Genomic DNA, 15,796 nt, shown 5'->3' on the forward strand with positions numbered 1-15,796 from the left:
CAGCTCTGTTCTCATTCTTGCCCCACCTACTGCTGCTGTCACCCTATGGTTCGCCCTTGAAAACGACAATTTCCTATTCGGTGTGCAAGCAAAGCCTCAGGCAAGAAGCGGGAAAGGTTCCTTCTTCCTCCAAAGTGGTGGAAAGGCGGCTGCTGCCCTGCCCGGGCTCGGGAAACGGTCTTTGGGAATGGTCTAAGCCCGACAGGCCTCCTGGGTGCTCTCGGTTCCCCGGGGTGGAACACCGAAACGCACCGAAATGCTCTGCTGTGGATGCCCATGTTGGCTTCAGAACCCGGGGAGGGGCAGCTGGCTCTTGTCACTTCTCCTTTCTAAAATAAACGGATGAATCTGCAGGATTTCTCCTTTGATTGAGCACTGCGAGAGCCTGTATCTCATTTCGATTAACACAGGAAATGCAAGAACCAAACTCAACTCCCAGGCTGTAGTGGAAACAAGAATTTAATAATCAAACCTTCACATCGAACATCTGCTAAGGACAAAGGTAGATCTTGCCCCTCCCCCCTAGATAGTCTTTGCTGCTGTTAATTCTTTGACAATCTCGCGCAGACCCTCCCTCCGACTAGCCATGTTTTGGGTGGCAGGACAGGCCCAGGGGTGTGAGTGGAGTCTGGGGGTGGCCCAGACTGGCTGCTGGGGCGGGAAGCACCTGCCTGGCCTGGCCCACGGTGGTTGGGGTCAGCAGAACGACTTGGCCAGGCGGACCTGGAAGGGAAGGGGCCCCGAGGCTGGGGTGGGGGCAGCTGGGGCCAGTTACAGTTTCCCCTTTCGGAACCTGGGTCCCTTCTGCCAACTCCCCTGAAGGGCTGAGAGAGCCCTCTCCTTGACCTTGGCATCCAGGGGCGTGGTCTTCCTCAGGAGAAGAAACCAATAATCGGGCGAGGGTGCCATAGCGTAATACACGTTGGCGCCGTCCGGGATCTGCAGTGCTGGGGGGGTGGGGCAGAGGGGTGGTCAGCCATGCTCCGGGGCACGCACAAACCCCACCCTCTGTGTCCCCATGAGAGCCAGCCTCGCCCGGGCACCCGACTTCCCCACTCCAGGATCACAGAGGAGCCGCCTGAGCGACACCCTGAACAACCAGGGAAGGCTCTGCAGAGGCACAGCTGAAAGCGGGGGACCCTTGTTCCAGAAGCAACTCTGACTCCCACTGCCAGCCTCAGAGTGGAGCTGCCACGAGGTGGTCTCGTCCCCCAAGCACCCATGCCGCCTTCCCTGCTGGAGATGGCGGTGCTGAAACTGGCCTTCTCCAGCCCAGCACATGCCCCTGAGCCCAGCGCTCCCCGGGACCACACTGCCGAGCACGCCGAGGGCAGCCCCGCACCGGGCCTCCTGGGTATGGCCTCGCACCTTCGGCCAGGGGCCGTGCTGCCCCCACCCACCCCTGCGCCCCCGCCCTCTCCACTTGCCCCCAACTCACTGCCATCTCCTGAGATGATCTGCACCAGCTGGTAGTCCTCAGGCTGCTCCCCAGCCAGCTCGTGCTCTTTCAGGGCCTTGCGGGTCACGGCTGGGGCCCTGTCTTGGTTGGTCTCCTGCGGTGGGTCAACGACAGGCCTCAGGGCATGGGTCCTGGAGCCAGCTCCCCTCAGCGCAGCTGCCAGAGACCCCGAGGAGGCCCCTCTGCTCGGGGCTGGGTCTACAGGGGCCTCCCTGTCTTCTCTTGCTCCCCTGGGTACACTCCAGGCAGTGAGGGCTCTTTTCCAGTCCTTCCTCACCCCATCTCCTACAAGAACCTGCACCTCTGTCTTGAGGGTATTTCCAAGGGAGCGTCCAAATCCCCTGCCCTGCAGGCTGAGCCCTGGCCCCTGGCTCCTCGGCCTAGACGACTGTTAGGGGCTCCCAGAGCCCTGGGACAAAGGGTGGCCTCGCAGCAGAGGGTGGGGACTGTGGAGTGACCTCGGGGCCTCTCTCTGTCCCTCCTCCCTCCCCAACACAGGAGATGGCTTGCCCTCGGGGAGGGCCCCTGCCCTGCCCCTGCCCCTCCAGGAGGCCTCTGTGTAGCAGTGAATCCCCAGGCGGAACACACACGTCCAGTCCATGCCCACATGTCCGAGAGGAGGCTGGGAGACACCCTACGGCCCCGCAGGATGCCCTGGGCTCCAGGAGGCAGCTGTGCTCAGCAAGGTCTAGAGCGCAGCTGCCTTGAGCACGAGGGCCCGGGTGCAGGCAGGGCTCAGGCCAAGGGCCACTCAGTGACAGCTTAGAACAAGCACGCCAGCTCCTGGCCACAAGAGAAGTGCAGCCCGTTCGGTTGTGCACCACCGCAGCTCTGCAGCCTCTGGGCCGTGGGGCAGGGGTGGCTCCATCTGCATGTCCATCCGGGATCTAGACCCTGCTCACACCTTCACGGCCACCGCCCTGGGGCAGACCCCGTCCTCCCCTCTGGGTCACGGCAGCAGCCCCGCGCCGGCCGGTGTCTCCACGCACCGCCTCACCATCCACTCTGAGGCCAAAGCTCTCCTGCTGTCCCTGCTCTGCTCTGACCTTCAGGGGCTCCTGAGAAAGTCACGCTCCGTCCAGCAGCTCCAGGGCCTGATGGGACCTGGCTCCCAACGCCTCTCTGACCCCAGCCCTTCCCCTGATCCCTGCTCCTTCAGCCCTGGCCTCGCGGCTGCTCCTTGGCCCGCCAAGCACATGCCTTCTCGGGCCTGCCTGTGTCCACCATCCTGAGCCCTGACTGCTGTCGCACACATGCTCTTCCTGCCCCTGCACGTGGTCATATGTCCTTCCCCAGCCACTGGCAAGTCTGCTCCAGGGCACCAGGCAGGGACCACGGCACTTATCAGGTGCCTACTGCCGAGCCACCACGGCCCAGGGGGCGGCCGCACGCCCGGCTCACCAGGATGCTCTGGACCTTGTGGCCGCTGTCCTCAGCCAGGACGACATGGACAAAGCAGCGGTCGCCCACGTGCCATTTGTAGCACGGCCGTGAGTCGCGGCACTTTCGGCTGGTCCGGGTGGCCCTGGCTTGGATGGTGGAGGAAGAGGATGTTCCTCCCTACGCTGACGTGACGGTGGAGCCGATCCGAGACGATGCGCAGGTCGACTGCCCCGGTTGTGGGGCACGGGAGGTCAGCAGAGGCCGGGAGCCTCGGGGCAGCCTGGGCTGCTTGAGAAGCTCTGGGAGGCTCTAGAAGGTCTGGACGAGTCAACAGGGCTCCACCCCTCATGGACATGGGGAGGGCCCAGCAGGCACAGGAAGGGCGGCGGGAGGGCGAGGGCCCCAGGGAGCAGGGCTGGGCAGTCACCTTCACTTCCTGACCGTCCTGGGCCTCTGGGACGTGGTCCAGGTGAATTTCCACCACAGAGCCAGAGGAGCCAGCCACGGGCGTGTGAGCAGAATCCGCGGCATCCCCGCCGCCCAGGTCAGGGCCACCCTGGAGCTGGACGCTGGAGTGGGCGGTGCTGCTGCTGCTGCTGCTGTTGGACTCAGCGTCGGGGCCCTGGCGGCTGGATGGAGGCTCGGCTTACCTTGGGGGCCTCCCCTGGCATGCCTGCCCCCCTCTGCCCTGCTAAATCTGCACATGGCTAAGTCCTAGGTCCATCAAGAGGAGCCAGTGGGCCCCGACTGCCTCTGAGCTCATGCAGCACCACCCCGTTGCCCAGAGGAGGAAACAGGCCCAGGGAGGGGGCGACTCTCCCAGCCCCAGGGCTGGTCAGGCTTGGAGCTGGGACCCCGGCGCTCAGTGGCAGGCAGGCCCCCCAGCCCACACTCAGCCTGGAGCTTCCCTGAGCCCCGGCCAGCCCACCCTCTCCTGCCCCGCAGGGGGAACTCACTCTCCACTCCAAGGCTTGCTGCCTTCCGGGGGCTGTTGGGCCTGGAAGATCTCACTGGCTGACTCGGGTGGCAGCTCCCACTCACGAGACAGAAGGAGGCTACAGGACAGGGGGCAGCCATCAGGCTCCCGGGAGCCCCAGCTCGGGCTCCCTCCTGGGGTCCGCACAGCAGTTGGCATCTGCGTGCCCCGGCCTCCTCGGGCAGTAGGGCCTACACGGGCCCAGGAGCCACCGGGGCACTCCCGCCCCCACCGGGACCTGATGTCTTCACCTGTCCTTCTGGCCGAGCTGCTCCACGGTCTCAAACCAGGCCCCGAAGCGCCCATCGGCGCGCCTGCAGCTGCTGCAGCTCGGCCACCAGCTGGTATTCCTGGGGTCAGACCGAGGAGGAGGCACTGCTGAGGCCCGGGTGGGCATGCCCGGTGGGCCGGGGCCGGGGGGCTGGTTTGGCCCCTGGGTTCCCCAGCCCTCCCCTGCCTTCCGGGCTCTACCTGCCCTCAGGGCTGAGTTCACACAGCTCCTCCTCCAGGAAGTCGACCTTCCACCAGGTGTACCCCACCCTCCCGAGGGAGGGGTCGGCCCTGTCTTCTCTCCTCCAACTCCCCAGCAGTCTTCCAGGAAGCTGCCTGCAGCCCGGGGGGGCCCTGCCAGGAGGCTCTCATTGTCCAGCCCCCACCCCCAGCCCCAGCCCCGCACTGCTGGCCGCAGCTGCTCACCTTCCTCCTCAAAATTCACCATGGTCCCCTGGAAGGCAGAGAGGTCACATCCATCACAAGGGAGCCCCCAGCCATTGCTTTGCCCGTCGCCCCTGAGCCCTTGTCGTGCGGCATGACTGCGGGTTCCACGGGCACAGGGCAGCCCAGACCGGGCATGGACCCAGGCAGGCTTGTGGGCGCAGGAGTGGGGCCCGCGAGGGGAGCCCAAGGGCACGCCCAGCCCAGCCCCTGACCACAGTGGAGAGATGCCCCGGGACCAGCCTGCGCTCACTCTGCGGCCACAAGTCCACAGCACCCAGCTCCAGGGCAGCCGGGAGGCTCTCGGGCGATGCAGTGTGCCCATTGCTCAGCGCTTGGGGCTCGGGCCAGCCTCCCCTCCCAAGCCTCAAGGACCCTTTCCCACGCGGCCCTGCCCCCAGGCTCACTCACATCCAGAAACTCCTGCATGGCAGAGTCCACAATCAAAAACCGAGTGAGGAATGTCCCCAGCCATGGGACAGTGGCCTGGATGGCACCCTGTGGCGTTGAGTGGGTGGGGATGAGCACAGGTGCTCGGGGACCCCCAACACTCTGCCCTGACCACGCTGCAGGCTCAGACTCCTAGGACCACCCAGCATCACCCTGGCCTATGCTCGGGCACCCAGCTGTCACCCCGAAGTTCCCCGCCCGGACTCCAAGGACCCCAAACTCCCCTGCAGTCACCTCCCAGCACCGGCGTTTCTTCCATTCCAAGCCCACACCCCACCCCACCCAGTCCCCCAGCCTCGGCTCTTCCAGGCTCTTGCTCTGACTTGCTGCCACTAGTCCCCGAGGATTCCCTCGGCTCCCGGCCCTCAAGCTTCCAGGGGAACAGACATGGAAGGGAGGCTCCCTGGGCTCAGAGGCCCAGGAGTGATGGCTGGGAGGAGGACCCCACCCTGACTTGGAGGCCACCTGCCCTGGCCTCCTGGCAGGAGCCACCCCTCCCCCTCCTGCTGCTGCTGCTGCTGCTTCCGGGCTCTGTTGGGGTTCACATCCAGGGTGGCAAACTCGGGGTTCCCGTTCTGTCAGGATTGAGCAGCTCGGGATCAGTGAGGCCCTCTGTCCCTCCCTGTTGTCCCTGGGGCCTTGGACCCCTGGACCAAGTGGGCAGGTGTAAATCTGCTGCCACCACGTGCTGGAGGTGCCCTGGGGGTGCACCCGACCCAGTCTCCCTGAGCCTGTTTGGACATCTGGGACATGATCACAAAGACCTGACCCCTTCTCGGGAGTCCAGAGGCCTCGGGGGTGCACGCCAGCATCACGGATGTTCTGGCCATCCCGCTCTCCCACTCTGAGTCCCGGGAACGCTCGGCCACGTTCCTTTTCTCCAATCAACCCCGCCAGCTGGCCGTGAGGGCGGCGCCGCTGGATGCGCGTGCTTCCATTCCAACGGAGGCCCAAGGAAGGATGCGCTCAGGGCGCGGAGGACGGGCAGCTCCCTCTGGCCAGAGGCCTCATCTGCGCTGACGTCGCCCACAGCCCGCCACTGCCAACAGCTGCCCGCTTCTCCTGGCCTCTGCGCGTGGATGTGCGAGGGGCCTCGTGTCGTCCCAGCCGTGGAGCTGGAGGATGGGCTGTCCCGGGAGGCCTAGTTGAGCAGATCCTTCCTGCCCCAGCCCAAGCGACTGAAAACCCAAAGGCCGCCTGAGGCCCGCACACAAGCGCCCCCTCCCCGGGGTCCACTTGGAATGTTCTGCCTGCAGGGGTGCCCCATCCTCCAGCTGCACGGCTGGACCTTGCAGTACTGGATATCGAAGTTGTGCTGCATCTTCTAGGTGGAAGCATCTAGTTTTAGTCAGAAAGGACACGCCGTGGTTTCCCATCTCCCAAAGACTTCTCCTAGCTCTCTGACACAAGCCATTCGGAACGAGGCGCAGGTCTGAGACCCCCACGTGGATGGAGACTTCTCATCCTGCCAGTTCATCATCTCCTCCTAGAACATCCCAGCCCCTCCCACCGCGTCCGAGCACCAACCCAGGCCTATGACCCGGCAGCTGCCCCCCAACTGCCCACGAACCAGGCAGATCCCTCTTCATCTTCCTCCAGAAGAGGCCTGACTGGATGTTTGCAAAGAAACACCCAGGGAAACACTCACAAGCCCCCCTCCTGAGCCCTGGCCCCCCACCTGCTCTTCACCTGGGAGATCAGCTCGCTGCCCAGGGAGGCGTTGATCTCAGTGGAGACAATCCCAGACAGTGTCTGAAAGAGGCGGAAGCTGGCCCTGGGGGAGGGCAAGAAGGAAGGAGAAAGGTGGGAGTGGGTGGGAGCATCCACTGCATTGTAGCTGGGTCCTGGGACCCAGACTGCCTGGGTGGGTGGTGCTGAAACTGGGCAGCTCCGAGCACTGCAGGACAGCATGGGCTTGGGAGCTGAGCTCTCAGGTGGGCACAGCAGGGACCCCCACTCCTAGTTCACGAGCGGCTGGTGTTGACACGGGGAGCTGTCCCCTGGACAGAGCGGGCTGCTGACCAGCATGTCCTGGACGTGCTCTCATCTGGCTCGACTCTGCCTGACCGCAGACGGCACCAGTGTTGACGCACAACAGCTGACCTCAGGTCCTGGCGAGACCTGGAGCCCCAGCCCACCCGGCCCCTGCCCAGATCCCGCTGCCTCCAGGCCTCCTGCAGGGCGATGCCCAGCCTCCCATGGGGCCACTGGTCCCCCCACCCGGTGTCCCCTGGAGAGAAGCCCGCCCACCTGGAAACTTCCGCCCATGTCTTCCTCTGATGGCCAATCGCGTGGCTTTCGAGAGCAGACAGGATGGCGCAGGCTGAGGAGAAGTTGCGGAGGGTTCGGCACTCCTGGGGAGGGAGAAAGAATGGGCCGTGAGGGGTGGTCTGAGCGTGCCGTGCTCCCGCTCCAGCCCTCTTGGCTGACCTCCCCCTCTGGATGAGAGACCCCCACGGAGCCCCTGAGGGCGAGCCGGGGCCCCAGAGTGGGACCCCCATGCTCCACCTGAGGGAAGAGCCTGCGGGGGACGTGAGGAGGAAGGAGGGCTGTGCTCCAGGCAGGGCAGGGCCCGGAGGCTGAGAGCCCACCAGCGCGCAGGGGGTCCAGGAGTCCAGAGAGGGCCCCGGCACGCACCCTGGCCACCTCGATCCAGTGCTCCACCACCCTGGCCCTGTCTGCGGCCTTCATTCTGGGTCCCCGAGGCAGGTGGCCACGACGCAGTCGGCCACGCAGTTGAACTGGCTGATGACGGCACGCACGGTGGGCACCACGCGCTCCTTGCCCTTCTGGTGGCGCTGGGACCAGATGGAGCCCAGGCAGTGGTGGGGCACCACCTTCTTGAATAGCTCCTGGTAGGAGGGCAAGTTGGTCGGCCACAGCCCCCCCCAGGTCAGATCCCGCGGGCCCTCAGGACCCTGGCCGGGGTCATCGTCACAGCAGTGATGGCTAGTGTCCTAGGTCTCCTCTCCAGAGGCGCAAGTGCGGGCTTGGGCTCAAGAAACTCGCCCAGGGAACAAGGCTGGCAGGGGACCAGGGCTTGGACCCAGATCCCAGGATTTGGGATCAGGGTGGGGAAGGCTGGGGCGGCAGGTCCTGGGAGGAAGGTCCCCCCAGTGCCCCCCTGCTGAGCCCAGCTGCTCACCGCATCCATGAGCGACAGCTGCTCTGCCACCAGCTTGGGAGAGAAAGCCAGGAGCCCAGGCTTCTGCTCACGCAGACCGTCCCTGCAGGTCCCGGGCCAGGGGCAGGAAGGCTGTGCGGGGGCAGCCCGCCCTGCTGCTGAGCTGAGCTCTGGCCGTGGCTCAGGGGCTGCTGTCAGCCTTGCCTCCCCCTTGAGAGCCGTTGCTCCTGAAGGTGCCTGAACCGGCTGGAGCTCCAGAGTGGGCACTGGAGCGACCAGTGCAGGCGGCACTAGAGGTGGCGGTGGGACCACCTCCCCCTCGCCAACTGCTGGTGCAGATGGGGCTGCCCCTGCAGACGGGGCCGGCTCTGCCTCCATAGGGGGCACTGGCGCTCCCTCCACAGGTGGCAGTGCAGGTGGCCCCGAGGCATCTTCCAGCTCAAAAGCCGGCGCTTCTGCTGCTGGAGGAGCAGGCTCTCCCTCGAGAGCGGGCAGTGCCGATGCGTGGAGCGGCGGCGAGGCAGGTGGAGCTAGACTTGCCCCCGGCTCTGCAGCTCCTGCTCCTGATGGTGCTGCAGCTGCCCGCGGCTCCTGAGCAGGTGCTTCGGCTGACCAGGTCGGATGGTCTAGCTCCAGGGAGGGCACGGGCCCCATCTCTGTGGGGGGCAGCTGTGATGGTGCTGGAACCACCTGCAGCTCAGGAGCTGGCGCCACGGCGAGGAATGCGTCAGGCTCTATTTGCACGGCAGGTGCTGGCGCCACCTCGCTAGCTGGCAGTCCGGGTGGTGATGGAGCCAACTCTGGCACTGGACCTGTGTTAGCCACAGGGACTGGAAGTGGCGCTGGCGGGCGCCCTGGAGGCATTGGTGGCTCTGGAGCTGACAAAGGAGCTGGACAAGAGACAGCATGAATGGCTGCAAGAGTCATTCCAAAACAGAGAAGATCCTGCTACCTCTAGGGGAAGATCCTGCCCAGGAAAGTGCTCCCCGCCTGCAGGCTCCCAGGGGACGTGTCTGGGGCTCCGCCTTGCTCGCAGCCCAAGGGCAACCTCTGCTGGCTCCTGCCTCTGCGGTGCAATCCTGGCTCCTGGCCCACAAGCTCATGTGCCCCACCCCGAGGCCCCCTCACCCTCCGGCTCTGCCTCCGTGGGCTCCGGGTGTCTCATCTGGGCAAGCAGAAGCGTGACACGGCACTGTGGGCCAGAGCCCAGCAGGTGCTCCTGGGCGTGGGCCGCCAGCAGCTGGAGGCAGGGAGAGTCTGGAGGCTGCAGGAAGTCCTCCCAGTACTGGTCCATCCAGGTGCCCAGCAGGGCGCAGAGGGTGCTGAGGGCAGGGGGGCAACACCGTCAGATGCCAGCCTTGCCTTCCACGCTGCCCCCAGGGACCCTCCCACTGCACAGAAAGTCCACGAGGACAGCAAGGGCTCTGACTGGCCTGGCCACAGCCTGGTGCTGACACACAGTAGGAGCTTCAGCACCGGGTGAGTGCGGAGGGGGCAGGGCCTGACCTCCCGCCCCAGGCCCTCGCGGCCCCCACCCAGGAGCTTCTGCCCGAGGATCTGCCTCATCTTCTGCCTGGTGTCGTGTGTGTCTCCCTTCCCACGGACACTGCCCCCCTCCCCGCCCTGATGGGGACGCAGCCGTCCCCACCACCCCTGCAGGAGGCAGACAGGACTGAGGCCCCCGGCAGATTGGCAGCAGGCTGCTCACCACCTCCTGTCGGGGGTCTGTGTGAGGTGGTGTTTGGGGGCCTGGGGGCTGGGAGGGGGCGGAGGACGGGTGGGCTTCTCTCAGGAATGAGCCCCCGGGCCTCCTGTGCAGACAGTGCCCCAGGACCCCACCTAAGCTTCCTTATTCCTTGGCAAGGGGAGGGGGAAGCCCTCTGGACTCAGCCTTCCAGGGGACGGAGGATGGGTGGCCCCAGACCCCGCCCAGTCCTACCCAGCCACCCACCACCCGACTCCCCATGATGGGGTCTGGGCACGAGAGCCCCTCGCCCTCACCCAAGGTGCACCTACATTTTCACATCAAGGCGTCCAGGAGGCTCGCCCCTCCCACCGAGGTCACCTCCATACCTAGGGGAGACCGTGAGGCTGTCACAGCTGCTTGCTGAGTGTCCCTCTTGCTGAAGGTGGCTCGACCTATTGCCGGCCGCCCCCCCTCCAAAGGCTCCCAGAAGGCAGGATCTTTGGCCTGCCGTGTCCACTGCATGAAGCCAGGTGCCGAAGGTAGCGCGTGCACCGAATAGACACGTGCCGTCTACCTGGGGAATGGGGAGCCCTCAGCGGCACCTCCTCAGACCTGGGATGGGCCTGGAGACCCCTGGCAGCCCACAGGGATCCCTGCTCTGACCACGCCGAGGTCGGAGGCCCAAAAGGGCTCGCAGACCTCCCTGAGAAATGGGAAAACTGGGTCTAAAGGGGGCGAGGCCGAGAGCCTCTTCCCTGGGCAGAGGGAAGTCCTGCCCAGGAGCAGCCCTGCACCTCCAGCCGCCCCATCTGGGAGCCAGGCTCGGGCAGCCCTTCCCACGGACCCTCCCAGGCTCTCCTAAAATCAACCCTTGGGGCTGGTCCTCAGGGCGCCCCCTTCCCAAGGAGGAAACTGAGGCCAGCGGGGGCAGTGGCGTTTCTGAGACGCCCAGCGCGTGGGGGGCGCAGCAGCCCAGGGGGCGGGTGGGGGCGGGCGCTCACTGGTGGAACAGCCGGTCCAGGACCTGCTCGGTGGAGGGGAACACGTGGTAGGTCCCCAGGAAGGTGCGGACGTAGCCAAGGTCGCCCTCCTGCAAGGTGGGCACCAGGTACTCCGCCAGGGCCTCCCAGCGGCCTGCCTGGACTGTGCACACGGTGCAGCTCTCCCCCCTCACAAGGGCCCCCTCGTTCTTCCTCTGGGGTGGGACAGAGGGGGCAGTGTGGTCAGACTCAGCACCTGGACCCAGCTGGGCGGGGCCAGGGCCCACCTGCTGCCCCGAGCCCCGAGCGACGTCCGGCCGAGGGGCCGTGCAGGCCCCTAGTGGAGAAAGGTCCTCGGCCTTCATACAGAACCGCAGGGGAGCCAACACCTGAAAGGCGAGGCCCCTGACCTGACAAGGTGGGTGCCTGGAGGGTCCTTGGGGGAGAAAGACCCCTGCAGGGCTGAGGGGCTGAGCAGACCCTGGGGAACTGCAGAGCCTCCTGGTCAGGGGACGACCTTCTGGACTGCACTGTCCTTGGGCCAGAGGAACAAGGGGATGCCATTGGCCACCCCGACCCCACATCAGGACAAGGAAGGGAAATGCCAGGGCCAGGGCCAGGGGCTGCAGGGACGCTCCCCACAAAGACAGCCAGTGGTCCCCCGCCGCTGGCCCTCCACGGGGTCAACTGGCCCTTGCTGGAGAAAGGGAGGTCTGCGTGTCCTCTGCCCGGCCGACCCTTTCCTGGAGACTCTGCCGGGGCCAGGAGGACCACTGCCTGGGGGCCTGGGGGCAGTGTCCAGGGCAGCAGACCCGGCAGGGCCCCGGGACAGACCTTCAGCTCCAGCAGCCCCGAAGGCTGAAAGGCTGCTCTGAGCCGCCGCCCTCCTGGGATCCTGGGCAGCCGAGGCAGGCCCAGCTCCTACCCGGGAAGGTCAAGGGGGTACTTATGGGAGACGGCGAGAACCCTCCTCAGCAGGAGAGCTGGACGGCTCGGACCAGATGGGCAAGGACAGTCACGGAGATGCTGCTGGGGACGTGGGGCCAAGGAGGGGACTCGCAAACACAGCAGGAGCATGCGCACGTGTCTGCGGCGTGCCCACCCTCCAGCCGGCCCTGACGGGAATCCTGCGCTAAAGACCCTCTCCCGCCCCTCTCCACGAGTGTGGTGACCGTCCCTCGTCTGTGGCGTGGCCGTGTGCTGGGCGACTGGTGGGGCCCCAGGTTCCTCGGGAAGCAGGATATGGGGCCACTCGGGCGGGAAAGCCCTAAAGAGCGTGCGGGCGGGGGTGAGGGTGGAACACAGCCCTGGGGTGCTCCCCAGCTACCTCAGGCCACCCCCCCTCAGTGCCTGCTCTCACCTGGAACCAGCGCCAGCCCTGGCCAGGGCCCCAATGGACCATCACCTTCCTTAGAGAGATGGTGTAGACGAGCCCCTCCTCCAGCTCCTCGCCTACCACCTGCGTGGAGCTCTGTGAACACAGTGCCGGCGGCCGGGCCAAGGGGTGTCAGCGAGCGGCCTGTCCCCCCTGCAGGGGAAGCTGGCCCTCCATCGGGCGGGGACCCAGGGCAGGCCCAGGTGGGCTCTGCCTTCCCCCGAGCCCGGTGGAGAGAACAGGGGAGCTGGAGGCTCAGGAAAGACACGGTCCACGTGGATGTCCCCAAGTTGCCTCTTCCCACCCCCACCCATGACCTAGCAGGGGACAGGGAAGGCCCTCCAGGTCCCCAACCCTGACAGCCGCTCCTGCCTGCAGTGGTCCCCCTGTCCACCCCCCCACACCCTGGGAAGAGGATGGACGTGGGGCTGCCCAGGAGGAGCACAGCGGTGGCCTGTGCTCAACTGGCTCCCCTGGGCCACCCCGTGTCACCTCTGGGTGCCTCCTGGGTGCCGATGGCCAGCGGCTCCATGGCTGAGGCCTGAGCCAATATCGGAAGCGTTGGCAAGGCGATTCATTCCCAGTTTGGTTGAGGCTGGAGCCTCGGGGTCGCGCAACGCAGCAGGAGAAGATGTTGCTCTCTCAAGCGTCTCCTGCCAAGTGAGCTGGGAAGGGGCTGCCTGTGGAATCTGGGTGCCTGGTTACCAGGGTTCCAAGTTCTGTCACCGAGGAAGTGAGGTCACCTCCTTAGGTCATTTCCCCTGGGCCCTTCAACTGTCAGAACCCCGCCAAAGTCCTTCTGCATGGCTGTCTGTCCATCCCCTCTCCTGGATCGCCTTGTTCCCTGGACGCCGTTCTGCCAACACGTACCCCCCACAGCTCCCTGGGAAGGCTGCGGGTGGCTCGGGCCCCAGCTCAGGGGAGACACAGCTGGGTTCAGAGCCCGCTGCTCCGTCCTTTCCATTTTGGGGAGCCCAGGATAGTCACTGGGGCCCACCCCCAGTCTCCTCGCCACACAGTGGGATCCATTCTTGCATCGGCTTCCCGGGACAGCGTCACGTCCATGGGAGGGGGTGGACACTGTGAGCCCTGGAGTCTGGTTTCACACGGAGTGAATGCACACACTCAGACATGGGAGAAGCAGGACGGGGACGGATGGAACCCTGAGTCCACTCCACACAGGGCTGGGGGAGGGCCGTGTGGTCTGAGGAGACCCACTTGCACTCCTGGTTGCTGTCTCCATCTGGCCCGTGACGAGGTGCAAATGAGACCAAAGTCAGACATGGCGGCTGTGCCACCAATCCTGCCCAGAGGCTTCCCGTTGCCTTGATTATTTCTAACTCTATCTTGTCCACTTAAGAATTGGAGATAGAAGCAATCATTTAAAAAGAAAAAGCAAGCACAATTGAATAAAACTGTACAACTCTCAATTAAATGGACTGGCTACGTAGAAATTGTTTTTTATCATACAGTATGTTACACAGTCTATTTGGTTCATGATAACACAATCCTGTGGCATTGGCCCTTGTGTGTCTGGCCGGCTTCACTTAAAAGAATCTCCTCCAGGGTTATTCATGTTGTCTTCTTTACAATTCATTTCCTCTTATTGCTGCCTAACTTTTCCTCGAGTGAATTCACCAGCTTGTTTGTCCACTCATCCATAGATGGACACCTGGGTTGTTTCCAACTTCTGGCAATCGTGAAGAATGCCACTGCGAAAGTCAACGTGCAAATGTCTGTTCGTGTCACTGCTCTCGGTTCTTCTGGCTATAGACCCAGTGGTGGTACTGCAGGGTCACATGGCGAGTCTATTTTCAACTTCTTGAGGGACTGCCAAACAGTCCTCCACAGTGGCTGGGCCATTCTGCATTGCCACCAACCAACCAGGAAGAAGTGTTCCTCTCTCTCCACAGCCTCTCCAGCACCTGGAGTTCTCTGTCTTTTGGAATAGTGGCCATTCTGATAGGTGTGAAATGATAAGTCCTTGTGGGTTTTGATTTGCATTGCCCTAATCAGAAGAGATCTTGAGCATTTTTTCCATGTGTTTATTTTCCATTTGTATTTCTTCTTTGGATAAATGTCTACACAAGTCTGTTGCTCATTTTTAAATTGGATTGTTTCTCCTTTCATTGTTGAGATGTAAATGTCTCATTATAGATCCTGGATATGAGACCCTTATCAGACATGTGATTTCCAAATATCTTCCCCTATTGAGTCACCTGCCTTTTCACCCTTTTGACAAAGTCCTGTGAGGTGCAAAAGTGTTAAATTTTGCAGAGGTCCCTTCTTTCTTTTTTTTTTTTTTTCTCTTGTGGCCTGCGCTTTGGGCGTAAGGTCACAGAAACCACCAACTACTACAAGGTCTTGAAGATGCTTCCCTCTGTTTTCTTCTAGGTCTTTCGTATCTGCTTTTATATCTAGGTCTTTGATCCATTTTCAGTTGATTCTTGTGTAGGGAGTGAGATAGGGTCCTCTTTCATTCTTTTGGTCATAGATATCCAGTTCCCCCAGCACCATTCATCGAAGAACCTGTTAACACAGCCTTGGTAGGTTTGTCAAAAACCAGTTGACAGTAGAGGTGAGGGTGTTTTTCTGGATTCTCAATTCTGTTCCACCGATAGATGTGCCTATCTTTATGCCGCTACCTTCCTGTTTTGACCACTGTAGCTTTGTAATTCTTTGAAGGCCAGGCAGTGAAATTGCTCACAAGTCACTCTTCTTTTTCAGAATGCTTTTGGCTATGTGGATGCACTTTCCCTTCCAAATGAATTTGGTAATGGCCTTTTCTGATTCTGTAAAACAGCTGTTGGAATTTTGGTTGGTACTGCATTGAATCTATAAATCTGTTTGGGAAAGATTGACATCTTTGTGATATTTAGTCTTCCAGTCCATGAGCACATCATGGCTGTGGGTTTTCCACCTAAGCCCATTATCGTATTCAGGAATTTTTCTTCTCTTCCTATTGTTTGAAGTTTGTATCTGAAAAAGGATGCTGGATTTTGTCAAATGCCTTTTCTACATTGATTGAGATGATGATGTATTTTTCCTCTTGGATTGATTTCCTTATGTTGAACCAGACTTTTTTTTACAGGAATAAATCCCACTTGGCCGTGATGTATAAGTCTTTTGATATGCTCTTGGATTCTATTGGCAAGTATTTTGTCGAGAGTTTTTGCGTTGATGTTCATTCGAGGGATAGGTCTCTAATTTTCTTTCCTTGTGGTATCTTTACCTGGCTTTGGTATTAGGCTTACATTGGCTTCATCAACTGCCTTGGGTCATTTTCCCTCCTCTTCAATTGTTGGGAAGAGTCTAAACAGGATTGGTGTTCATTCTTTTCTAAATGCTTGGTACAATTCACCTGTGAAGCCATCTGGCCCCGGACTATTCTTGGCTGGGAGACTTGGGATGATGGATTCAATCTCTTTCACTGTGATGGTCGGTTAAGATATTCGGTTTCTCAGAGCGTCAGTGTAGGTTGTCGGTGCATTGCTAGGAATTTGTCCATTTCATCCAGGTTGTCTACTTTGTTGGCATGCAGCTTCGCGTAATATCCTCTTGTGATCCTTTTCATTTCTGTGGGGTCAATCACAACGTCCCCTCTTTCATTCATTTCTGATTCCAATGATTTGCACCTTCTCTCTTTTG

At 62.1% G+C, this 15,796-nt stretch overlaps 1 protein-coding gene and 3 long non-coding RNA genes across 4 annotated transcripts; all 4 read right to left on the bottom strand.

Annotated features, from left to right (window-relative positions):
• Nucleotides 1-441: 441 nt before the first annotated feature.
• Nucleotides 442-4,215, bottom strand: LOC131274685 (uncharacterized). Its single transcript, XM_071209663.1, has 5 exons — nucleotides 4,070-4,215; nucleotides 3,799-3,897; nucleotides 2,861-3,471; nucleotides 1,439-1,553; nucleotides 442-947 (listed from the first exon to the last, which is right to left on the bottom strand). The coding sequence occupies exons 1-3, from the start codon at nucleotides 4,213-4,215 to the stop codon at nucleotides 2,892-2,894; spliced, it is 825 nt and encodes a 274-aa protein (XP_071065764.1). The 3' UTR covers nucleotides 442-947; nucleotides 1,439-1,553; nucleotides 2,861-2,891.
• Nucleotides 4,216-4,513: 298 nt separating this feature from the next.
• Nucleotides 4,514-6,760, bottom strand: LOC131274507 (uncharacterized). The gene is made up of 3 exons (XR_009181732.1): nucleotides 6,672-6,760; nucleotides 4,944-5,030; nucleotides 4,514-4,542 (listed from the first exon to the last, which is right to left on the bottom strand). It is a non-coding gene; the product is annotated as an uncharacterized lncRNA (long non-coding RNA).
• A 1,970-nt stretch (nucleotides 6,761-8,730) lies between these two features.
• Nucleotides 8,731-10,192, bottom strand: LOC139437036 (uncharacterized). Its single transcript, XR_011646598.1, has 3 exons — nucleotides 10,123-10,192; nucleotides 9,235-9,428; nucleotides 8,731-8,996 (listed from the first exon to the last, which is right to left on the bottom strand). It is a non-coding gene; the product is annotated as an uncharacterized lncRNA (long non-coding RNA).
• Nucleotides 10,193-10,926: 734 nt separating this feature from the next.
• Nucleotides 10,927-12,751, bottom strand: LOC131274506 (uncharacterized). The gene is made up of 3 exons (XR_009181731.2): nucleotides 12,641-12,751; nucleotides 12,134-12,244; nucleotides 10,927-10,988 (listed from the first exon to the last, which is right to left on the bottom strand). It is a non-coding gene; the product is annotated as an uncharacterized lncRNA (long non-coding RNA).
• Nucleotides 12,752-15,796: the final 3,045 nt, after the last annotated feature.

This window comes from Dasypus novemcinctus, chromosome 19, assembly GCF_030445035.2.
Source record: "Dasypus novemcinctus isolate mDasNov1 chromosome 19, mDasNov1.1.hap2, whole genome shotgun sequence".
NCBI lineage: Eukaryota > Metazoa > Chordata > Mammalia > Cingulata > Dasypodidae > Dasypus > Dasypus novemcinctus.